The 23,882-nt window shown below is 40.2% G+C and overlaps 1 protein-coding gene across 8 annotated transcripts in view; it reads left to right on the top strand.

The window, feature by feature from the left end:
* LOC117962650 (bromodomain-containing protein 4-like) overlaps positions 1-23,882 on the top strand; it is a 51,231-nt gene that overhangs the window by 13,164 nt on the left and 14,185 nt on the right. For 6 of the 8 annotated variants that reach the window (XM_059007841.1, XM_059007839.1, XM_059007837.1 and 3 more), the window contains 9 exons: positions 12,714-13,050; positions 13,527-13,664; positions 15,147-15,276; positions 15,689-16,104; positions 16,470-16,856; positions 20,002-20,130; positions 20,776-21,009; positions 21,730-21,935; positions 22,391-22,731. In XM_059007841.1, the coding sequence (XP_058863824.1) occupies positions 12,748-13,050; positions 13,527-13,664; positions 15,147-15,276; positions 15,689-16,104; positions 16,470-16,856; positions 20,002-20,130; positions 20,776-21,009; positions 21,730-21,935; positions 22,391-22,731 (2,284 nt within the window). In that variant the 5' untranslated portion in view covers positions 12,714-12,747. Of the gene's footprint in view, positions 1-8,289; positions 8,536-12,713; positions 13,051-13,526; positions 13,665-15,146; positions 15,277-15,688; positions 16,105-16,469; positions 16,857-20,001; positions 20,131-20,775; positions 21,010-21,729; positions 21,936-22,390; positions 22,732-23,882 lie in introns of those variants that run through there. The other 2 variants (XM_059007835.1, XM_059007836.1) reach the window with 2 other exon arrangements.

Here is a 23,882-nt window from a genome sequence, read left to right as displayed (position 1 = left end):
GAATAGTCACATTTCCATCATGTCAACAGATTTTGTTCTTAATCTGATACGTTGAACCCCAACTTAACGCTGCTGCTAGTGAAGTGTTTTAGAAACTGATCTTGCATATCGGTTTTAACAATCCCTCGGACTCTGCTTTACAGTAAAGTGCTTGGATATTTGATTTTTGTTAGATAACCTGTTCGTTCCACGCTGCACATTCGGTATTGTGGTGTGTAGAAAATGTAACTAGCCAAGAAAAGGTTTATTAAGTTCTGCTGTTAAAAGCATCTTGTATTGACTCCAGGTTGATTTAAAACTTTGGGTAGTTGTATTGCTTTCTTATGAGACCAGTGTCTCATAAGAAAGCTTAATGTAGGCCTGCTTTCAGTAACCTTGCTCTTTTTAGACTGGCTGAATGTATTCACTCTCCAATGGGAATCAGTCTTCAAGGTTAGGGAGTTTGGTACTGTTGTGAGAGCTGTAGCTTCATGTCATCTTATTAAATTGCTAAACTTGGTAAGTATGAATGTAGAAAATAGTCTAGGAATGCAAAAACACAGTAAAACCAATGAGTTGAATTATATGTGTTTATGCAGATACTAGAGGAGCTAGACTCTGCTGTGTAGCATCTCCTTTGACATGTACTGGAATGGAAATCTGGCAAAATCCATTGTCTTATCTTGCAATGATAAAAACAATTGCATGTTTGCTTTAGGAGATCAGATTGTGAGTTGAGAAGATATTGCTGCCAGGGTTTATGGAAGTGGTATGAAAATGTAATATGGCACAGGCTTGTCTGTGCACAAGAAGACACATAAGAACACTCACAATTCAAATTAACAATTCATTAGAAACATATATGGTAATTAAAACATGAGGGTAATTAACTGAAAACAAGAGGCTTCCAAAGTAACAGATGTTTACAGCCTCAATTGAGCCTCAATTATAAAAACACACACACACTGACACTAGTGCACTGTAGATTTATTTATCTGGCAATGTCAAGGCATGCAGGATTCCACAAAACGGTACCAGAACGTGCTGTAAAAAGGAGTATCCAGAGATGATCTTGGCACAACCAAGGATATTACAGAACCGTCTTACTACAAAGCTGCAAAACAAGATCACCAATAAAAATCAACAGAAACGCAGCTTCAGTGACGCAGCAGTTGTATGGTATGCATGTAAGCCTCCTTCCTCTTAGATACAGTGCCTTGCGAAAGTATTCGGCCCCCTTGAACTTTGCGACCTTTTGCCACATTTCAGGCTTCAAACATAAAGATATGAAACTGTAATTTTTTGTGAAGAATCAACAACAAGTGGGACACAATCATGAAGTGGAACGAAATTTATTGGATATTTCAAACTTTTTTAACAAATAAAAAACTGAAAAATTGGGCGTGCAAAATTATTCAGCCCCTTTACTTTCAGTGCAGCAAACTCTCTCCAGAAGTTCAGTGAGGATCTCTGAATGATCCAATGTTGACCTAAATGACTAATGATGATAAATAGAATCCACCTGTGTGTAATCAAGTCTCCGTATAAATGCACCTGCACTGTGATAGTCTCAGAGGTCCGTTTAAAGCGCAGAGAGCATCATGAAGAACAAGGAACACACCAGGCAGGTCCGAGATACTGTTGTGGAGAAGTTTAAAGCCGGATTTGGATACAAAAAGATTTCCCAAGCTTTAAACATCCCAAGGAGCACTGTGCAAGCGATAATATTGAAATGGAAGGAGTATCAGACCACTGCAAATCTACCAAGACCTGGCCGTCCCTCTAAACTTTCAGCTCATACAAGGAGAAGACTGATCAGAGATGCAGCCAAGAGGCCCATGATCACTCTGGATGAACTGCAGAGATCTACAGCTGAGGTGGGAGACTCTGTCCATAGGACAACAATCAGTCGTATACTGCACAAATCTGGCCTTTATGGAAGAGTGGCAAGAAGAAAGCCATTTCTTAAAGATATCCATAAAAAGTGTCGTTTACAGTTTGCCACAAGCCACCTGGGAGACACACCAAACATGTGGAAGAAGGTGCTCTGGTCAGATGAAACCAAAATCGAACTTTTTGGCAACAATGCAAAACGTTATGTTTGGCGTAAAAGCAACACAGCTCATCACCCTGAACACACCATCCCCACTGTCAAACATGGTGGTGGCAGCATCATGGTTTGGGCCTGCTTTTCTTCAGCAGGGACAGGGAAGATGGTTAAAATTGATGGGAAGATGGATGGAGCCAAATACAGGACCATTCTGGAAGAAAACCTGATGGAGTCTGCAAAAGACCTGAGACTGGGACGGAGATTTGTCTTCCAACAAGACAATGATCCAAAACATAAAGCAAAATCTACAATGGAATGGTTCACAAATAAACATATCCAGGTGTTAGAATGGCCAAATCAAAGTCCAGACCTGAATCCAATCGAGAATCTGTGGAAAGAACTGAAAACTGCTGTTCACAAATGCTCTCCATCCAACCTCACTGAGCTCGAGCTGTTTTGCAAGGAGGAATGGGCAAAAATTTCAGTCTCTCGATGTGCAAAACTGATAGAGACATACCCCAAGCGACTTACAGCTGTAATCGCAGCAAAAGGTGGCGCTACAAAGTATTAACTTAAGGGGGCTGAATAATTTTGCACGCCCAATTTTTCAGTTTTTTATTTGTTAAAGTTTGAAATATCCAATAAATTTCGTCCCACTTCATGATTGTGTCCCACTTGTTGTTGATTCTTCACAAAAAATTACAGTTTCATATCTTTATGTTTGAAGCCTGAAATGTGGCAACAGGTCGCAAAGTTCAAGGGGGCCGAATACTTTCGCAAGGCACTGTATCTAATCTTAAGATATTTAAACCTTCTGTGTGACCGGTCATTTACTGTTAAACTGTTGTACACTTTTATTGGAAAAGTAGACCTGATTTTAGTATTTAAATAGTCCACCATTTATTTTATATATATATATAGAATAAAACAAAAATGTTCATTTTACCCAAACACATACCTATAAATAGTAAAACCAGAGAAACTGATAATTTTGCAGTGGTCTCTTAATTTTTTCCAGAGCTGTAATATATATGTATGTATGTATGTATGTATGTGTGTGTGTATGTATATGTGTATATATATATATATATATATATATATATATATATATATATAATATATATATATATATATATATGTATATATATATATATATATATATATATGTATATATATATATATATATGTATATGTATGTTTTGCAATTCACATTTTTATAGATTACTTTTTTTTTACGATGCATCAAGATATAATTGCTGAAATAAAGATAGATGCAAAATAGGTTAATCAATGCAGGTTCCCCATAAAATGGCACCGTTTCAGTTAATTTAGGTGTAATGCTATGTCGTTGTACAGTTTTTATTTTTGTTTACAGTTCAACCTTCTTATAGTCTTAAACAATCATACAAAGACCAGTAGGGATGTTGGTTCACATTTTAGAATGATTAGGTTTAAGATGAAAACTACTAGTGACATGAAAGGAGCAGTGATCTGAATTGGCCTGTGGTCTGATTGTGTAATCCTGTTCACGGTTGAAGTGTTGGCTTGCATGTCTCAAATGCGGGTCAGAGTAGCTGGTTATTAGAAGCTGCATACGATTTTTAAAGCTAGCCTAGCGCATGGGGCATACCCAGTGCTTGGATTGTATCCATTGCTTCCATTACTGAGGCTCGTCATTCTTTTAACCTTTGTCAAGGAACGTGTGGGTGTGTATCTATGGCTAAATAGTGCGTCTAGGTGGGTCATTCCTGGGTTAGTTGCATAAAGGGCCCATTCACTGGCTTTGCTGTGCATCTGCCATTGATTTGGCAATGTATATGAAGTGTGAATGTCATTTATTATGTAACTTCTATTTTTTTTTTTTTCACCTCTTGTACCTTTCTTGAAACTGACATGATTGTTGTGCGACACCTAAAATGTAATACATATTTGATTTTTAAAAAGGTTGTGTGTTCTCCTAGCTCAGTCCGTTGCTGCAGTGTGCACTCGTGACACGAGACAAGAGTGTATGGTGACCACTGTCTTTAAACTGGAGAGTGCAGGTTTGTCTGCACTGTTTCTTTGACTGCAGAGCCTTGAGGAACAGTTGCCTCCAGGCTCTGACTGACTGAGTCACTGCATGCAGTAGGAGGAGTGAAATCCTGACCAGATCAAACTGGATGAACTACTCTGCTCTTTCATCTTGTGCCAGTTTCTCTGGAGTTCACCTAATCCTCTGCAGTCTCACTGATGAATCATGCTGGGGGGCAGTCTCTGGAGCCATGAACATGGCATTGGTTTGTTTTACACTGTGAATCCCAATCCTATTTGTTTGTTTAGAGAGGGGGTGGGGGAGGTCGTGTAAATGTGGCATTAAATATTACTACCCAACTGTTTTATAGTTCAGGATCAGGGTGCACAATTCTGAACTTTGAAGGACGGAGCCATCCTGGTACAGTAGATTTTAAATGAACTAATTTTAACTACCTTAATCGGGTCTTACCAATTCATTATTTAATGATGGCTATTAAAATGGGAGTACTCTAGATATTGAGGGCCCAGAATTGTGCACCCCTGGTTTAAGGAATTAGTTGTGGTTTTAGTTTTTTTTCCTCTTTTTAAAAAAAAAAAAAATGGCATGTGTTTTAGTGACACAGATGGCTACACTAAGTTAAACTTCCTTTTGATGTCATACCTGCTTCCTCCTTATCCTCTTCTGTTGAACTGGTGTTCTTAGCCAGTGTGTTTTGATAATAAAGTAAACTGGAGACTTAAACTGGTGCCCTGAGGCACCACAAGTACTACCAGATGCTGTGTGATTAGACGAGCAGGTGTCTGGGTGTGTTCTGGCTTTTGATTTAAATTAAGTCCTAGATTATTGCAGCCACACAGAGGCTCATTAGTTTAAATAACTTAGTCATGCATTATCATTAATGGACCATACTTGTTTACCATCCTTGCATGATTATATGGGTGAATGGAATCTACAAATCTAAAAAACAGCCAGACATAATTTTGGATTTGTGTAATGAGGAGCAGTGGTATTTATATTGGGCTGTAAAATTAAAAGTAAAAATGGTATTTGTTGTATAAAAAATGAAAACCTGTCCCAATTTTTTTGCACTGCAAACCAACAATTTAGATTGTCCTTTTGAATGTAGAGAAGATGCAAGTGCATTTAGAGGTGCCAAGCCTTTCCTTAAGCCCCCCTCGTTGTAGGGGGGTGATAGCATTGCAGTTGTGGGGCTTCAAATTCTTAGTACCAGATATCCATGCAAGCTAGGATGATAGAGAGATTGAGTGGGCTGTTATGTTTTAGTAAGCAGAAAATGTTGAGTCATGACTAGATAAGATCTGTTCCTCTGTGTGAAATCGGGAATCTATCTCTGGGGAGTCAGTTACAGGGAAAAAAAAAAAACTGTCGCAGAAAGGGGGCCGGGGAATTCTGGTGTGTTTTTGAGGTCAATTCTGTATATGTGTCTGAAATAACCCAATCTGTGCACATTTATCTGCAGACCATCTGTGAGAATGAATGTGACCTGCTGGACCACTGATTTGTGACCTGGCTAGGCAGGGCTGACAGATGTACAGATCTTCCTCCTCTTCCTTTTCTAGTAGCAACTCCAGAGGCAATTTTAATGCCCCCTCCCATTTTCATTTGTCCGTCTACTCTGATGTAAGCATAGAGGCCTTATTGGTGCCTTCTTTCGTATAGATCATAGGCTGCAGAGCTCTACATTGGCAGCACAAAGGGCAAGGCCAAAACGGTCAAGGCAAGGTTAAGTCAAGGCCAAATTGTAGGATTCATATATAAAGCTAATTATTGACCACAGAAAGAAACAACACAGTGTAACTTAATAACAGTTTATTGATTCAGAAAAAATTTGTCAACCAGCAGCCTACAGCGATTGCCAAAAGTTTTGTATCACCTAGAATTTTAGAATCATGACCAAAAAAACCCAAACTATGCGACCATAATTTAGATCTTTTATTTACCATCATATAATCAAATAAACTACAAAATTAAATCACACATTTACCAGAAGCCATTAGTAGTACAGGAATTCATGTTAGATTTCTGAAACATTTTTCAATTGGTCAGTTTTTTAAGTACTATGGAAAACTACAAAGTGGTATGTTCAATATGTTAACATAACATTATTCAGCAGCTTTCATTTGACTTTATGAAGCGAAGTTAGTTAATTCTATAAGTGATGCCAAACTTTGGCCAGAGCTGTAGATTTGAGCCTGCAAAGACATAGCTCCCTGCACTGAAGCCAGGCATTGGCTTTTATTGCTAATCCATGGGACCGTTTTTTGTTCGAATTTTAATAGCATATATTCTATTCAGTTCAACATAAACTAAACTCAGAAATCTCTTTCCTGCGTGTAACACATATAAAAAGTCTGAGTCGCTGCGTTGCATGTATGGATGAAGCTACCAACTTTCCAAAGCCCAAATCTGCAAATATTGTACAGGTTACCCAGTGTTCTTTTCAATCAAAACTCTTCCTCACCTCAGTTTAATAATATTTTTTGTGCTGAGCTTGTCCACACTGCCAGCTGACTGCTAGGAAACAGAATGCAGGTAGGCAGATTTATTTTTGGAAAGTTTTATGTAGTGGAGCTGCCCTGTGTGCTGAAGTTAACTAATATTTACTCTCTCTAGTTTTTCTGTATCTGAGCTCCTGTTTTTATAAAATACATAATGAAAATAAAAATATTTAAAGATGCATTTTACTGTTGGAATTTGGTAAAAGACTCTTGTATTGTTATGCTGCCTCGCGGCAATTAAGCAACACTATCAATAGCTCAAAGGTTTAACCCTGAAGTAAAGACTAATTTCTTTCAGTTTAGGGGCAACTTTAAAAACTGGTTTGGTTTTGCAAGATTGAGCTACTTTTTTATTTATTTTGTTTTTTCTGGACTCTTCTGAGATGGCGCTATTACGGTCGGAAGAAATCCATGTGCTTGAAAGGGTCGTGTTTGTTGTTTTTTCCCGCTGATGCAACAACCTCGCAAACCATTTAATCATGTTTGGATCTAATACAGGCTCTCTAGCTGCTGTAGCTGAGAGGGCACTGCGGCCTTAATGACAGTGAATAGACATACGCTGAGGGGCATTACGGCATTATGGGCAGCAGTATGGAGTAGTGGTTAGGGCTCTGGACTGTTGACCAGAGGGTCGTGGGTTCAATCCCAGGTGGGGGACATTGCTGCTGTACCCTTGAGCAAGGTACTTTACCTAGATTGTTCCATTAAAAACCCAACTGTATAAATGGGTAATTGTATGTAAAAAAAATAATAGTAATGCAATTTTATGTAAAAATAATGTGATATCTTGTAACAATTGTAAGTCACCCTGGATAAGGACGTCTGCTAAGAAATAAATAATAATTGACAAGGGCACTCAAGGCAATTGTCGCTTGGCCGCCGTTAATTTTGAGCCCTGATACTGTTAGGTTAAACCTTTAGAAATCCACCAATGCAATTGTTCTCTTTTTTCATGAGTGATTTTAGTAATTGGCTGAGTGACGCAGAGGGAGTATAACTTTTACATTGTAAAAACATACCTGCTTTAAAGTTTATCAGTTTATAAAGACAAATGAGAGACGGCTTGTAGTGATCAGGCTCTGGCTGTATGAATCCCTCGTGGTATGCTTCTGTAGCTCTCAACGTACAAGTGTGTGCATTGTTAATTCTTAGAACTGAGCTTGATTTCTGCGATGATTTGCATTTCAGTGTATCTTGTCTGTTTTGTTTATTTATGGTTGTCCTGTTTTTATGTTTGCTGTAGTTCTTATTTGGACCCATAGATCGACATCCATTATTTTGCCTAGACCTTAGTTTCTGTGATCAGCTAGTCTAGACGTATGGGGTGGGGGTGGGGGGCTGACTCACTCAAGAGAAGAAGGGGGTGGGAGCGGGAGAGGCTCATGTGTTCAGCTATCAGCAATGAGGAAGTAGCCCAGCCATTCTGCTGTGAGTCTGAGAGGAGTTTGCTGTGCTTGAAAAATTCCCAAACAGATTTATGTAGCTTATTGTGTGTTTTACCTTGGATCAAAACTTCTTTCTTTAACTTTTCAGAAAGTGGGGAGGAAACGATTTCAGTTCCTCTTATTTATAAATGAATGCAAGAAATGGAAGATAAATTGACACAACTACAGAAAAGGAGGGGAGGGAGGGTGGGGGGGACAAGGAAGTGATGGGATAGACACCAGTTTCTGGAATTAATGGGACCTACCTCTTTTTATTATTTTTTTTTATTTCGTTTGCAGCTTAAATTTTGTTTCTTTCGGGATTGGACGTTGGACGGAGAGGATTTTGTTTTCCCTTGAGGCATTTCGTTTGGAATACAAAATTCTGCCCCCCCCCCTTCCTCCTTGTTTGTTTGGATTACAAAACATTTTTCAAAACAGAGCATTTGGATTACAAAAAATGCACTCGAAGTCAAAGGATTTGTTGGATTTCCAAACCTTGGACGAACTCCTGGAAAAGATAGCGCATTACTCTGTTACAGTGTTAAGGTATTGTTCTGTGATCGATTTATTTTGGGGAGGTTAATGGACTCTTCCTGTCCTTCTTTTTTTTTTTTTTTTTTTTTTTGTATGTTTGTTTGCATCAATGTCAGCAGGCCTTGTCAAATCAATAGGCATTTTTAGAGATGGACTTTGTATAAGTGCACACTGTTTATCAGTTAATAGCATCGAGGTAAGATCAAATCAAACAACTCTTGGTAGATTTCACCCAGCATTTAAAACTCGCACCAAATGCAAACTGGGGGGGGGGGGGGGGTATATTATAACCCTCTTGTATTACAGACTAGCAAAAATACATTTTTGACCAACTGGTGCTAGTTATTCCTGTTGGCACTGAAGACAGTTCCTTCTGCTGCGTATCTCACTCACCCACCTCTCCTGGAATTAAGGATGTTTAATATGGGTACAGTGAATTTAGAAGCAAGCAGAAGTGCCAGCTGTTATCCAGGCAGCGAGAGCCTTCCTTGGCTATGCAATGAATCCTGCTATCGGCAGCTGGTTGAGGCGGTCAGGTGGAAACCCATAATCCTGTTGCACTCCCCCACTGACACAGATTGTACCGGTGCCAGAGGAACATTAAATCCATGGCTGCCTGTGTGTGTGTGCTGTGAATTACAATGAGAATCCTGCTAATGTTGGCAGCATTGTTATGCAGCTTGTGTCTGGCGGGGGGCACTTCTGTTTGTACCTGCCTCCTGATGGCTTTGGTCTCTAATACAAACTGACCATTCTCTATCCTTCTTTTTAATATATATTTTTTAAATGAACGAAACTCTTTATTAAGAACAACAATACAATTGTGTGTTTTACATTAATACATGCATCCATAACAAGAGTAACCTCGGGACAATTTGATTGTTATGCATTGATTTCAAAATTGCTAGAGGTAGGTTGCATCCAAACATAGTCTCAGTAATTGCCAGTTGGATGATCTGTAGAACAATGGGCTGTACTTGCACTCCTCTTAGTCCTTTGTAGTAGTTTCCATGATAACACGCATCAGCTACTGGCTGTAAAATGGCTTCTCATAACAGGTTTTCTGCACATTTTCTTATGGCTTAGGTGTTTTTACAGCTATGGCCATAGCAGTACACTTAAATATTGGAACATGCCCAGTTATTTGTAGTCCTGTGCATGTATTTGTTTGGCTAATTATATTTATTACCAACTGCCAGTGACTCCGGGGTGAGGGGGATAAAATATAATAGCAGCAGCTCCAGCCTTGTAGATTGCACACTTTGTTTGTACCCCAGTATGGCTGGCTTCATCTCAATCCACAGTTTAAACCTTGTGTATCCCCCACCCCCCCCCTTCCCAAGCAGGAGATGTTAGCAGAGAGAAACCGATGGAGGGGGATCATTGTCTTGCTTGTAACTTGTGCCTCGGGCAGAAGAACAACTAATTAAATATTAAATGTGTTAGAAGTAGTACATCACAAGGCTCATGAGATTTATCACAGTGGTGGGTTTTATTTTTTTTAAATTATCGTGGCTCTGAAGACCTTGTAAAGTGTGTTGCGTTTATGAAAACCACAGCCCTACTGACATTTTTAGCCTTTGTTGCAGTGTCGTATACAGGTTTAGCAAGTTTCCTTGATGACTTCCACAGACAAGAGTTCCCCAGTCAGATCATGGCGTACATACCTTTGGTGGAAGTACAGAAATTTGGCATTTTGTGTTTTTGTTGTCCTTGCAGAAGATTCATCTAAATCTTTTTGATTTGTAAATAGTTATTAACCAACGTAGAACACAGATTCTTAAATACAGTTCTGCTGCAGTCCTTTCAGTGAATTGTGTGTGTTTTCTTTATTCAGAAATTTGTTGCCGGATGTCAGACTCAGGAAACAGAACTCGTCCTGCCGGTTTCAGTCTGTGACTGACTGTCTGTCAGTTTCATGATTCGGTGCATACTGCTGAACAGCCTTCAGTTATGTATGGAAAAGTACACTTGACAGAACCTTTGTAAACACTTCCCTTTTATCTTAATACTGAATGGCTTCTGGAGAGGCTATTTTAGTACAGTTTGTGAAAGGTAGCCTGCATTATCTAGTAACAAGGCTTAAACAGCAAATACCTACTGTTTGGATTAGAAAATGGGTTTCCCCATAGGTGTGTTTAAATGACTAGGTGCCATCCTTTTAAACTACCAGAGTCTCTGCTAGATCTGGAGTGTTATAAAACTCTAACAAGCCTGTAGGTTCCTCTGTCTATGCAACCAATTGGAAGGAGCAACTTGTAACCTATTGACAGGAGAGCTGACCACTTGTATTGTGTTGGTTATTTTAGTGCAAACATTTGTGTGCAGAGCAGAATGCAATGCCACCTAACCCCCCCACAGTGCCTCTTCTCTCGCTTTTGACCTAAACTGAACCTTTACAAAATAAAAGTTAATCTGTATCGTCTTTAATGCCTCTCTGTGTGTGTGCATGTGTTTTGTGTAATGGCCCGTGTTTCCCATGAGCTGTTTGTCCGTGTGAAGCTCGTTCATGAGATGAGTCAGCAGGATCTGGTGACTCATACACAACCACTGCATTTGCAGCCACGGAAAACACAGTGTCAGAGTACTGATAATGCACTCTCTGTTTCTTGCTGTCTGCAGCCCTCGGTTTTCTGTAAATCCTACACCCTCCAAAGCCCCCGCTGTGGTATGTGGCCAGTATGTATCTGGTGGGTTAAAGGTCAGACAGGCAATGTGTTTTACCTTCCACCATAGAAGCCCAATTTCACATACTGCGCAAAGGTCTTTTGTGAAATCGGTGATGGTGGATTTGTAGTAGAATCATGCACTTTTGTGTCTGTGTGAAGTCAAGGTGCTTTCTTTCAATGTGGAGTATGAGGTTAGGGTAGAAGGTATTCCCCGGCACCTCCTGACATTCCCAGACAAGTCTGGCTGGACAACAGAGACTGATCTGGAGACCAACTGCTGCTCCCTGCTTCCACCACCCACTGTTGATCCTAATACTGTTGAGAGAGACATTCCAACTCTGCTTGTGTACACTAATACACGAGTGAGTCGCTTGTGACGCAGCTTTAGTTTGAGTTGGAAGCTTACTGTATCAACCGATTGACCCTAGTGATTCAATAACAGGGGAATTTGATATGTACAGGCAGGTTTCGTGTAGAAGCTGGTAGATTGTTAAAATGCTATTTCTTTGGAAATTCTCGCTTTGCTTTCCTCCCTGAAGTACTAGTTAAGTTTTCAATTTGAGACATTTGAAATCTTAAGTGTAGTTCAAATGATAGATGACATTATAATGAAGGATGCAAACCTTGCACTGTTGCAAATGCTTGATAAATATTAATGTGTGTATTTAAAAAATAGTCTTACTTGGTGTGTGAGTCCATGAGAATACTGTATATACTGTGCTGCCCCTTTTATAAGTAGTCTGGCATTTTGAGTGAAGAGTGGCATTTTGGGCAAAAATGATCCACTACCACCACCAGCCTTCTAACTAGTTATTTGATCTGAAGAGCCATGTCTTAAAATAAGTGAGAACTGTAATTTTAAAATAACCTCCAGAACTATTAAACACTTGATAATACAACAATTAGAAATACTATAATAGGGGGACTCCCGAGTGGCGCATCCAGTAAAGACACTCTGCGCGGAGTGCAGGATGTGCCCTATAGCCTGGAGATCACCAGTTGAGGTCCAGGCTATTCCACTCCCAGCCGTGGACTGGAGTTCCCAGGGGGCAGCACACAATTGGCTGAGCGCCGCCCGGGGTGGGAAGGGCTTAGGTTGGTCAGGGTGTCCTCGTCTTACCACGCAACAGCGACCCCTGTAGAGTGGCCGGGCTCTTGTAAGTGGCCTAGAGCTGCGTGGTCCTCCGATGCTGTAGCTCTGAAGGTAAAGAAGAAAGTGGCTGACGTAATACATTTCCGTGGACACGTGTGTTCGTCTTCGTCCCTACCGGGAGTTGCAGTGGTGAGCCAGGCTTAAAATTGGGTATGTCCAAAAAAAATTGGCGATTCCAAATTTTATATTAATAAATAAATTAAAAAAACGACGACGAAGTTTCAACTAGACATTAGAGTCTTCAAAACGTTAGTCATCAGTGGAACTGCCGCTGGACAAGGTAGGGGTGGGGGTTTGTAATTTAAAATAAATAAGAAGAAAACTGTGCGGTGGTCTTCAGTGTTGTCCCGTGCTTTGCCTTGTTGCAGAGAGCCCAGTGAGGACTGCGATGGGATCAGTGACATGTCTGCGGAGACTGGCCCTGGGACGAGACTGAGAAACTTGCCAGCCATGGGGGACGGACTGGAGAGCCAGCAGATGTCCACGACGCAGGGGCAGGGGCAGGGCCAGGCCCAGGCCCAGCCGGCACAGCCCACCTCTGCCTTCGACAACCCCTGCACTCCTGAGACATCCGGCCCCGCCAGGCCCAAGCGGCAGACCAACCAGCTGCAGTACCTGCTCAAAGTGGTGCTTAAGACGCTGTGGAAACACCAGTTTTCCTGGCCCTTCCAGCAGCCTGTGGATACTGTCAAACTCAACCTCCCTGTGAGTATGACCCAGAGCTGGTTCAGAAGATTGACATGGTGTATTTCACAATAGTCCATTGTAATCACAATATATTTTTCCATAGTAAACCATGTATTTTTAACCATGCTTCACTGTAGTTCTCAAATGTTCTATGCTTTTACCATAGTAAACTTTAAGAAGGGAACTGTTGCGGGAGACCTGAGGCAGACAGACTGTGAAATATGATTTTGATTTAACCCTTTTATCAGTTAATGTATAAGAATCTTTCATCAGGTAGACAAACATTTACTTGTCAATTTTATTTTCTGGTTTAAAGACTTAATTTATCAGCCATAACTTCAAAAACTCAACTCAAAGGAAATAATTGGGCGAACAACAAATAAATGCTTGTCAAGCAACCATCAAAGACCTTCATTGCTCTTGTCTCGTAGAGCTATGTAGTATTATGAGTGAAGGTTCCTATAAATAGTTTGTTACTGTTTCTCTCGTTGTAGGATTATTATAAGATTATTAAGTGTCCTATGGACATGGGATCAATCAAGAGGCGCCTGGAGAATTGCTTCTACTGGAACGCCCAAGAATGTATTCAAGACTTCAACACGATGTTTACTAACTGTTATATCTATAACAAGGTAGGTTTTTATAATAGTCAGGGGTGTGCCATTTTTGAAAATAAAGCTTCTTGTCCAAGGGACAAAATGCCTGAAAAATCTACTTGCCCCCTCCCTGTTGCACAAAACACACAAAAAAGTCGAATATAACTTGTAGGATTTTGGTTTTATTTAACAGTGAACACAATCAACAAATGTATAACATACTTTATGGAAATGTTCCTTTCAGTGCATTTTTTTAAACACATTTGCTAGTAAGTGTAAGTAACACACTAAGAGTACAACTATAATAAGCAATCCTTGGAGGAGTTCAAATATAAAAAGCTTCTGTCTGTTTCTTTTCCACTCTTTCTCTAAGCTGAATTAAAACTCCTGGTGTACAGGTGTTTTAGTTTGTTGCATCACTGATAAAAAATCATTGCCAGCTATTGCTGCTGCTTTGTGGAATTCAGATTTTTCTTGATGTTTTAGTTTTCTAACTGCTCAACCCCAAATTTTTAAAGGACGTGTATAGCGTCCTTAAAGTTTCTCTGCATTTTTTTTGTACTTGTTTTTCTACCAAAATGCAGGCAATATTTACAGTAGGCTCCATCAAATTCTGCAAAAACAAATGTTTTGTTTTATTTCTATTATATACTTTATTTTAAACGGTGTACATCATTTAACATCTTGTCCCATGATGGTTAACTGGAACACTGCTACAGCAGGGGAATCCTGCTTTCATACCCTGATAGGCTGTGTTTTTAAACGGTGTACATCATTTAACATCTTGTCCCATGATGGTTAACTGGAACACTGCTACAGCAGGGGAATCCTGCTTTCATACCCTGATAGGCTGTGTTTTTAAACGGTGTACATCATTTAACATCTTGACCCATGATGGTTAACTGGAACACTGCTACAGCAGGGGAATGCTGCTTTCATACCCTGATAGGCTGTGTTTTTTTTTTTCTTTTATATGGGAGGGCAACATTCTTTCCCTGCACTACTCTCACTGAAAAATATACTTAAAATGACAATACATAAACACATTGCCGTGTGTGTGTATATATATGTGTGTATATATAGTGTTTGTGCACATTTCATTTCTGTCATTCAACATATTTAAATGTCAGGTTCATGTATTAAGAAAAGCGGTATCACTTGTCTGTATAATATATTGCTGACCCTGATGTTCATGTGATACAGCTATCTGAAATCTTTCTAATGTAAAGCAGACCTTCATATTAATATGATACAGCTATCCTGATTTTTTTTTTTTTTTTTTTTTTTTTTTTTTGGTATCAAATTAAGATGACATCAGTTAAAATTGGCTGTACGATTTATTATTATTTGAAGATGTGTTATATAAAGTATGTAATCCAGGTACAAGCTGATTGTCATCCCACTTGAGGCCAGAGAGACCAGCAAAGCCCTGTGTGTGTGTGTGAACTCTCATGATCGGTTTGTGCTCTTCAGCTCTGAAATTAAGGATCTGTCTTTGTTCCTTTTATTTCCTAACAGCCAGGCGATGACATAGTCTTAATGGCAGAAGCCCTGGAGAAGATGTTCCTCCAAAAGATCTCGGAGATGCCTCAGGAGGAGACGGAAATTTCGGTGGTCTCTAAGGGACGAGGCAGAGGTCGGAAAGAAGGTAGTAAAGCCATTGTGGTCCGGGATCCAGAGGGGGCAGCATTCAGCCTCCCTCACTTACAATCTATCCCTTACATTCATTGCTAGACACAGAGGTCCAGTTAAAACTCCACCCAACACATGCTGAATATTTGATGGGTGAAGGACATGGTACATCTGCGATTAAAGTACATTGCCTTGAGCACAGAGAGCATTGGGAGGGTACCTGCAGACCACAATGGAGTGGGTTGATGTGTAGTGTACCTTCACATATTAAAATAAATAAAAATACAGCCAACTGAGGGTATCGATGCTTTAAAATTTTAAATTGTCAAGTGTCCTGAGATGCCATAGAAAACGCATGCTATATAATACTACATTTTTATTATATTAGTGTTCAGTCTTTATTAGTTCTTTCTCGATTTTGTTTTCAGCTGTCAATTCAAAGCCTGGGACATCCACACCCCCACATACGAGGAGCCCCCACACACCACCACTGGCCCCCCAGACCAGGGGTCCGTCACAGACTGTGCAAACCCCCCAAACCAGGGGCCCTCAACAGACTGCTCAGCCCCCACAGACCCGTGGCCCATCGCAAACTGGCCAGACCCCTCAGAGCACCAGAGGACCCAATCACACACCCCAGTCCCGGGCACCCTCACAGACTCTGCCAACCACCCAGACTCGGGCTCCCCCTCAACCAGCCCCGACGCTGCTGCAACAGCAGTCCTTTCCTTTGGTCACACCCGACTGCATCTTACAGACACCAGTCATGACCGCCATGCCTCCTCCTGCACAGACCACCCTGCCGGCTACCTCCATCATGCAGACCCCAGCTCCGCCAGCAAAGGTGAGCAAGGAGCAGGATCGCAGGTTGAGGGGCGACCTGGAGACACTGTCACTAATTTTTCAAATTTAACTTTCGCCATCAAAAACAGTTTTCTGGTGAACACTGGATGAACCACAGACATTTCAGTTTTCAGAAAAATGTTCCGTTGGTAGTAGGGTGAAAGGATAGGTTATCTAAAAATGTAATTCTGGGTTTTCAATTATAGTAAACTCTTCACTAGACTGTCTGCAGCACTCCAACATATAACAATGCTTTTTAAAATCCAGACAAATCCATCTACTGTTTAAAAAAATACATATATATTAAATCAAAACCAAAAATATCTTGGTGACAGGAGTTAAACCTTCTGTCTCTTATTTCTCTAGCCGAAGAAGGGCGTAAAGAGGAAAGCAGACACCACCACCCCCACCACAATAGACCAGATAAGCGTGTCTTCGCCACTTCCGGCAGAGTCCAAATCCGGGAAGACCATGCCCAGGCGTGAGAGCAGCCGGCCTGCCAAGGTACCCAAGAAGGAGGCTCCGGACTCCCAGCAGCCCAGCCTGGCTCTGGACAAGAGCAGCCTCTCCATGGGGGGAGGAGGCAAGCTGGTGGAGCAGCTCCGCTACTGCAGCGGCATCGTCAAGGAGCTGTTTGCTAAGAAGCACGCCGCCTATGCCTGGCCCTTCTACAAACCTGTGGACGTGGAAGCACTGGGACTGCACGACTACCACGATATTATCAAACACCCCATGGACCTGAGCACTATTAAAGTAAGCGTGCATTTCTCCAAGGGGGTGGGCGGGCTGGCTGGCTGTCTGGCTTGCTTGCTTGCAAGCTTCCAACCTGGATTGATCTCCAAAGTGTTGTGGGGTTCACCATACAGGCTTAGATACTAAAGTATACAGTTGTAGTCAAAAGTTTACATACCCCGATGGAAATGTATAATTTCTAGAAATTTCTCAAAGAATTTTAGGAAAAATCTTTAGTAGAAAAAGTTTTGCTTTTTGTGGATGAGAGTGAGTTACAAGTAGATGTCTACAGTTATTTATTTCAGCAGTTTTTTGGCAAAACTCCAAAAATGCTCATTCAAAAGTAATCATACCCTTTGATAGTTTTGTCTACAAGGTGCTAGAAATGTCAATATGATGATGCAGAACCTAATTCTAGAAAATGCAGGATTGTAGGTAAACATTCTTCAAGAGTTTAAAAGGGTTAGGCGTAGCTATTGCTGTCATTACCAGTAAGTCAATATGGGGAAAAAAGTAAAGAGCTATCTAAATAATTGGGCAGAAAATTATTTATTGTCAAAGCTGGAGAAGGATACAAGAAGATTTCCAAGCATTTGAGTATCCCAATTTCAGCTATTGTTTCTATTATCAAGAAGTACAAGACTCATGATACGCTCATGGTACGCTCCCTCGGTCTGGAAGAAAGAAGGTTCTTTCACCAAGAAAGGTAGAAGAATTGTGAGGAAGGTTAATAACAATCAGAGATTGACTGCCAAAGATATTCAAAGTGAATTGACTGGAAGTGGGACTGGGGTTTCCATTTCAACCATAGGTCGAGTATTGCATAGTGAAGGTCTCAATGGTCGCAGGCCAAGGAAAAAGCCACTCTTAGGAAAATGTCGCAAGAGCAATTGCTTAAAGTTTGAAAAATGGCATTTGAATGATGGATACAAGTTCTGGTCAAAGGTTTTGTGGAGTGATGAAACAAAAATCAAGCTATTTGGTCACACTGATACTGTTTGCTTTTGGAAAAGGTCTGGTGAGGCATACAAAGAAAAGAACACCGTACCTACTGTCAAGCATGGAGGTGGCAATATCCTTCTATGGGGCTGTTTGTCCTCTAATGGCACAGGAAATTTAGTTCCAATACATGGTAAAATGGATTCCATAGCATACCAAAGTATATTGGCCAATCATCTGAAACTGCTCCAAAACTTGGTTTAAAGCACAACTGGACGTTCCAACACGACAATGGTCCAAAGCACACACCAAAATCTACTTCAGAATGGTTAAAGAATAATAAAATCAGTGTTCTGGAATGGGCTAGTCAAAGTCCCGATCTAAATCTGATTCGAGAATCTTTGGTTTGAGTTGAAGAAGGCTGTGCACGAGTCCTTAATTTGAATGATCTGGAACAATTATGCGTTGAAGAATGATCAAAAAATCACTAAAGAATCATGCCAAAAGTTAATTGACAAGTATCCTAATTGGTTGTTTAAAAGAGGTTAAAGAGACTAAAAGTGCCTCAACTAGCTATTAATTTCATTTTTCTTGTCAGGGTATGAACACTTTTGAAGTAGCATTTTTGGAGTGAAATAAATAAAAAGCAAAAATCTTTTGTAGCAAAAGTTTCTATAATTTGAGAAATGTATAGAAATTATCCATTTCCATTGGGGTATGCTATGTTCCCTCTAAGACTTTCATTTAGTCAGCCACTGTGGCTAAAGTAACTTAAGTTTCCAGGATGGCTAAAAAATGCCAGACCCTACCCTTTTACAATACACATAAACAGTATATTTAAAGTGCACTATAACACTGATTCACATTTAATAAATGCCAAACTTAGTCCCACATGAAAAAACGTCATTACAGATTTCCTAAATTCTGAATAGGTTTGCAGAGATATTCATGTACTGCATAATCTTTTACATTGTTTTGACTGACGTGGTTTTAGTATTAATGCCTACCTGACCAACCGCAGCTCTAGTTACACAAGCTCTTACTCTGTTATTACTATTAGTAGGATTGTACAGCCACTACTGTGTTTTAAAAAAAAAACAAAAAAAAAAACATATCTTTTTTTTACCATGTTCTTTCACCTGGGACTACTGACAGTAATATTGCATCGATTCTGACATTAAAACTCAATATATCATAGTGAGGCGAGTCTTCTTTTTAAAATAAATGTGTATGTTTTTATTAAATTCCACTATGTTACTATTTCCAAAATATTTCAACACATTTTAAAGTAGCAAACAATGAAAAAAAAAAAAAGAACTTAGCTGTGATCTTTTGAAGCTGCGTGTTTCTGCCTTGCCGTCTGTGAAAAAGTTCTTTCAGGACCAGAGGGTATGTTTGAAACCATGACTGATTCACCTCCCTGTGACTTACTTTAGTTGTGTGTACATGGTTGGTATTCCTTGAGCTACATCTTTCAGAACATGATTCTGATCATTTGTCTGTACAATTCCCCCCCCAAGAATTTTTCCGTTTTGGATGCCATGTTTTTTAAACATTTTTTACGTGCAGCGCTGTCCACTTAGTGTTTCTAATTAGAACCTCTGTCCTCCCACCAAACACGACGTTTTTGTTCTGCATTTTATGTGAACAAGCTAAAGGGCTTTAATTGGGCGACATGAAATCAAACTAAACAGTATGTGTTGATTAATTTACCAGCCATGTTGAATGTGCTGGCAGTCTTACACAAGTGCATTTTTCAAAGCCATCGTCACCATGGCGAACTTGGTGAAAAATAGTTGAGCCACAAGGGGAAAAGTTTCACTTGTGGCGAGCGGCTAGCGGGAACGTTGGTATGTAAACTTTTGACTACAACTATACATACTTGAAACCGAAATTATACATGTAGTGAAACCTGAATTAAATGAATTTTTGGCTGTGTCTATTTACTGGTATATAAATAAAGGTGCATGTGTATAGTGAAGCCTGTGCAGTGTAAACAGATTTTTTTTTTTTTTTTTTGTTTTTTCTGAAGATTGCAGTCGATGTGTTTTTATTTATTAATTTATTTTTATTTATTTATTTTTGTAGAAGTGTTTCATATTGGTAATGTAACAGTGCTGGCAAACACTTATTTGAGAGCGCAATTTGGAATCATTTAAAACCACTCTGATCTTTCAAACTTCATTGTCATGTTTCTTTTCCCCTCCACCCCCCCCCCCCCCCCCAGTCCAAACTGGACAATAAGGAGTACCGGGAAGCTCAGGAGTTTGCAGCGGACGTACGGCTGATGTTTTCAAATTGTTACAAGTACAATCCCCCGGACCATGAGGTGGTGGCCATGGCACGCAGGCTCCAGGTGAGCATTTGTGCACAGGCTGCTGAAATATTAGGCATGTACTGGTCAAACCACCAGCGAGAAGGCACTGAAATTTTAAAAACAGTTTCTACTGTTTAAAAAAAGCTAAGTGACTTCTGTTTAGTTTCAATTTTCACCCTTGATTTGTCAGAATCCCTTTATATCTTGTCAGTGTGTTATCTTGTCCTGTGCAATTTTAATTTATAATAGGTTACTGCATTATTATTATTATTATTATTATTATTATAGCAAATCATTTTACACACAGCCAGAACCTGACTGATGGTATAGCTAATAATTATAACACACCATGTATCATTTTTTATTCTTTTTATTACATCCCCGCCCCCCCCAAAAAAAAGTTAACATTGTCTTCATACCGTTATCTACAAACATTATCTTCATAACTTTTAAATGTACTTTGAGCAGAAAAAATATTCAATCAGATTCGCACACTCAGTTCTTGCCTATTTACAAGGAACACCCAAGTACACGTGACTTGAATTTTACCTTGCAAAGTATCTCCTGTCTGTTAATGTAACATTGTAGCTCAAAGAATAAAATGTTGTTAATGATGGCTATTTTCTTACAAAGTGTTTAATTAATCTGATGTTTCTTTTGTCTTTATTTGGGTTGAAACTAAAGATTGTAGCTGGCTGTTTTCTGCAGGACGTGTTTGAGATGCGATTCGCAAAGATGCCTGACGAGCCGGAGGAGCCCGCTATCCCCGCCCCCTTGCCAGTAATCCCTGCCCCCTCCAAGCCAGCACCGCCCCCTTCGTCCAGCGACAGCAGCAGCGACAGCTCCTCTGACAGCGACAGCTCCACCGACGACTCTGAGGAGGAGAGAGCACAGAGACTGGCGGAGCTGCAGGAGCAGGTACTCCCTCCTTCCCAGGGCAGGACCCACGTACCAGAACAGTTCAGTGGCCTTAAATCCAGGATCTCCAACGCATGGCTCTTGAGCCATATTTGGCTCATTGAGTTCCACAGTATAGCTCTCCTTGATTTTTACTGTGATCCCTTGATATTTCACCATTCAGTATCTAACTAATTTGGTTAGTTCACTGTTTGGCTACGTTGACTGTAAACTGTACAAGTCCTATTAAGTGCAAGTCAAAATAGTCAGTGCTATGTAAGTGTTAAATGGGGTGAAGTGCATGTCTATTTTGAAGGTACAGTCAGAATTCCACAAAATAACTATTGAAGCAATGTCTTGATTTATCTGGACAAAAACATTGAGAGATGTTACTTTAACTTAAGATGTTGACTTCAATATAATCACACAACTGCCATATGTAGAATGTAATTTGTCATTTTATATTTGTTTTTGAAAAATTCAAGATCAGTATCAAAACACATGCATGATATCGATGTAAAATCTTCATGTCGTTGCCCACCACTAAACCAGAATTAACTTTTTTCTGATTTTTGTGCAATGTGTTGAGCACTAACTGCATTCAGGAAAGAACAAGAAATACAGACAAGCACTAAACTTGTACAAGATGTGGCAATCCAATGGAATCCTAGCAGACCAAGCATACATAGTGGAATTATCTGCCCTGATTGTCAGTACCATTGAAAAACTTTGTTTTTCTAGTTGAAAGCTGTGCACGAGCAGCTAGCGGCACTGTCTCAACCGCAAGCAAGCAAACCAAAGAAGAAGGAAAAAGACAAGAAGGAGAAGAAGAAAGAGAAGCACAAGAAGAAAGCGCCGGTGGTGGAAGAGGTGGTGGTGGAGGAACAGCCGCCCAGGAAGAGCAAATCCAAGGAGCCCCCTCCTAAGAAGACCAAGAAGAGCAGCAGGTACAGCCGCGCACACGCACCCTGCCTCTTACTTACATACATGGTGCCCATTCTAACAGGGATTGGAAGACTTTAAGCCATTCCAGGGTTCACTGTGAGCTTGTGATTTGCACAGATATTCTCAGGTGACCCTAATTTAATCTAGCAATGAAATCTGGAATGGATTAAACTGCTGTGCAATAAGTTGTTTTTCTGTCCTTGTAATTGGCAGCACTTCTCACCCAGATGGTTAATTTATTAAAAAAAAAAGGGCTTTACTTCAGTGTGGTTTTTACTTACTAGTGAATGGATGTACGAATCAGGATTGACTAATTCAATCCTGAATTTGTCAAACTTGTTCACTTTTTTTTTTATAAGTCTTGGCTTGTCTGTTTTTTGTTTTGTTTTTTCCTTGGCATAAAACTCTCTAGGCTTTGGTGAATTGGTTTTAATTTTAATTTGTTTCCCTTTTATAGTAAAAAGGAGTCTGCGTCGACGAAGAACAGCAAGCCCACCCCTGCTCCCCTCCCCCCTCCGGTTCCTCCACCCGCGCCCACGTACAACTCCGAGGAGGAGGGGGCTGAGAAGTGCAAGCCCATGAGCTACGAGGAGAAGCGCCAGCTCAGCCTGGACATCAATAAGCTGCCGGGAGACAAGCTGGGCAGGGTGGTGCACATCATCCAGTCCCGGGAGCCGTCGCTCAAGAACTCCAACCCAGACGAGATTGAGATCGACTTTGAGACGCTCAAACCCTCCACTCTGAGGGAGCTGGAGAGATACGTGTCCTCCTGTCTGAGGAAGAAGAGAAAGCCACCAGGTGAGCAGCCACGGGAGATGGATGGGTGTCTAGATATCTGTATGAATGAAAGAGCTTGGTATATATCTAGCTCGTTTCTTCATGCATGCATTCAGTCATTTGAAGTAGAATGATCAGACGAACCGCATTATTCCAAATTACGCTGCGTTGCTCAGCTTGATCGAAGCAAATTCACAATCCAAATCAGCTATTTAATTTTAGGTTTAAGTACAGTAATCCGTCACATATCCGAATGCGGTGGGACCAGAGTAAGGGTGAATATGTAAAAAGGTGGATGAATGAATCCTATTTTAAATACCATTATACACAGCTGTAACAATTACTGTTTTGAGATTCAGCTTTTTTAGAGATACAGGGTATTAACCCTTTGCAGTCCATTTATTCTGCGGCTGTCAGGCTGGTCGAGTCCAATTAATTTTTATGAACAAAATAAAATTTCAGACCACGTGCTGTTCAAATTGAAATAAAGTGACTGTTTGCTTAAAACAAGTAACAAAGCAGTGTAAGTCCAAAGGGTACCCTATACAAAGACAACAGTACCAACATTTTGAACATATATATATTTTGAACATATATATATATATTTTTTATATATATATCATGTGAACATTGGAAGAAAAAAAAAATGTTGCTTGAATATATTACCTTTAGAATTGTCAGACAGGTACACAACGTTTTACAAATCAATTACACACTACTAACAAACAAAAAAATGAACTAAACTATTTCATCAATGTGTTAACTATTTATATCGGACAAGGTTTGCAAACAAAAAAGGCATTTACACTGACAGAAATGATATGTATTTGTTCTTGTATGGTACCTTTCAAAACAGTCACCTGGGTGTAACCATACAGTCTCTCCTCCCCCCCCCCCCCCCCCCCTCTTTTTGTCTTTCTGTCGCTGCACAGTCTTTGGTGCTCTTTGATTTCATTTTTGGCAATGAAATGTGGCTTTCTATTCAGTCTTTCTTCTCTGTCTGTTGATGATGGACAACCACGTTTTCTTGAGCCAGGGTTATGAGCATTTCCCACCAGTTGTACCAGTAAGGCTTTCCTGATGGTTTTATGGCGAACAGGTAGCTGTCCTGATTCCACCTTCATCAAATTGAACAGGATAGCACTTGTCCAGCTCATCCTAGCACCATGACC

Source organism: Acipenser ruthenus, chromosome 36 (genome assembly GCF_902713425.1).
Source record: "Acipenser ruthenus chromosome 36, fAciRut3.2 maternal haplotype, whole genome shotgun sequence".
Classification (NCBI taxonomy): Eukaryota; Metazoa; Chordata; class Actinopteri; order Acipenseriformes; family Acipenseridae; genus Acipenser; species Acipenser ruthenus.
Note: the sequence above shows the minus strand (reverse complement) of the source record. Positions and strands in the feature narration are given on the sequence as shown.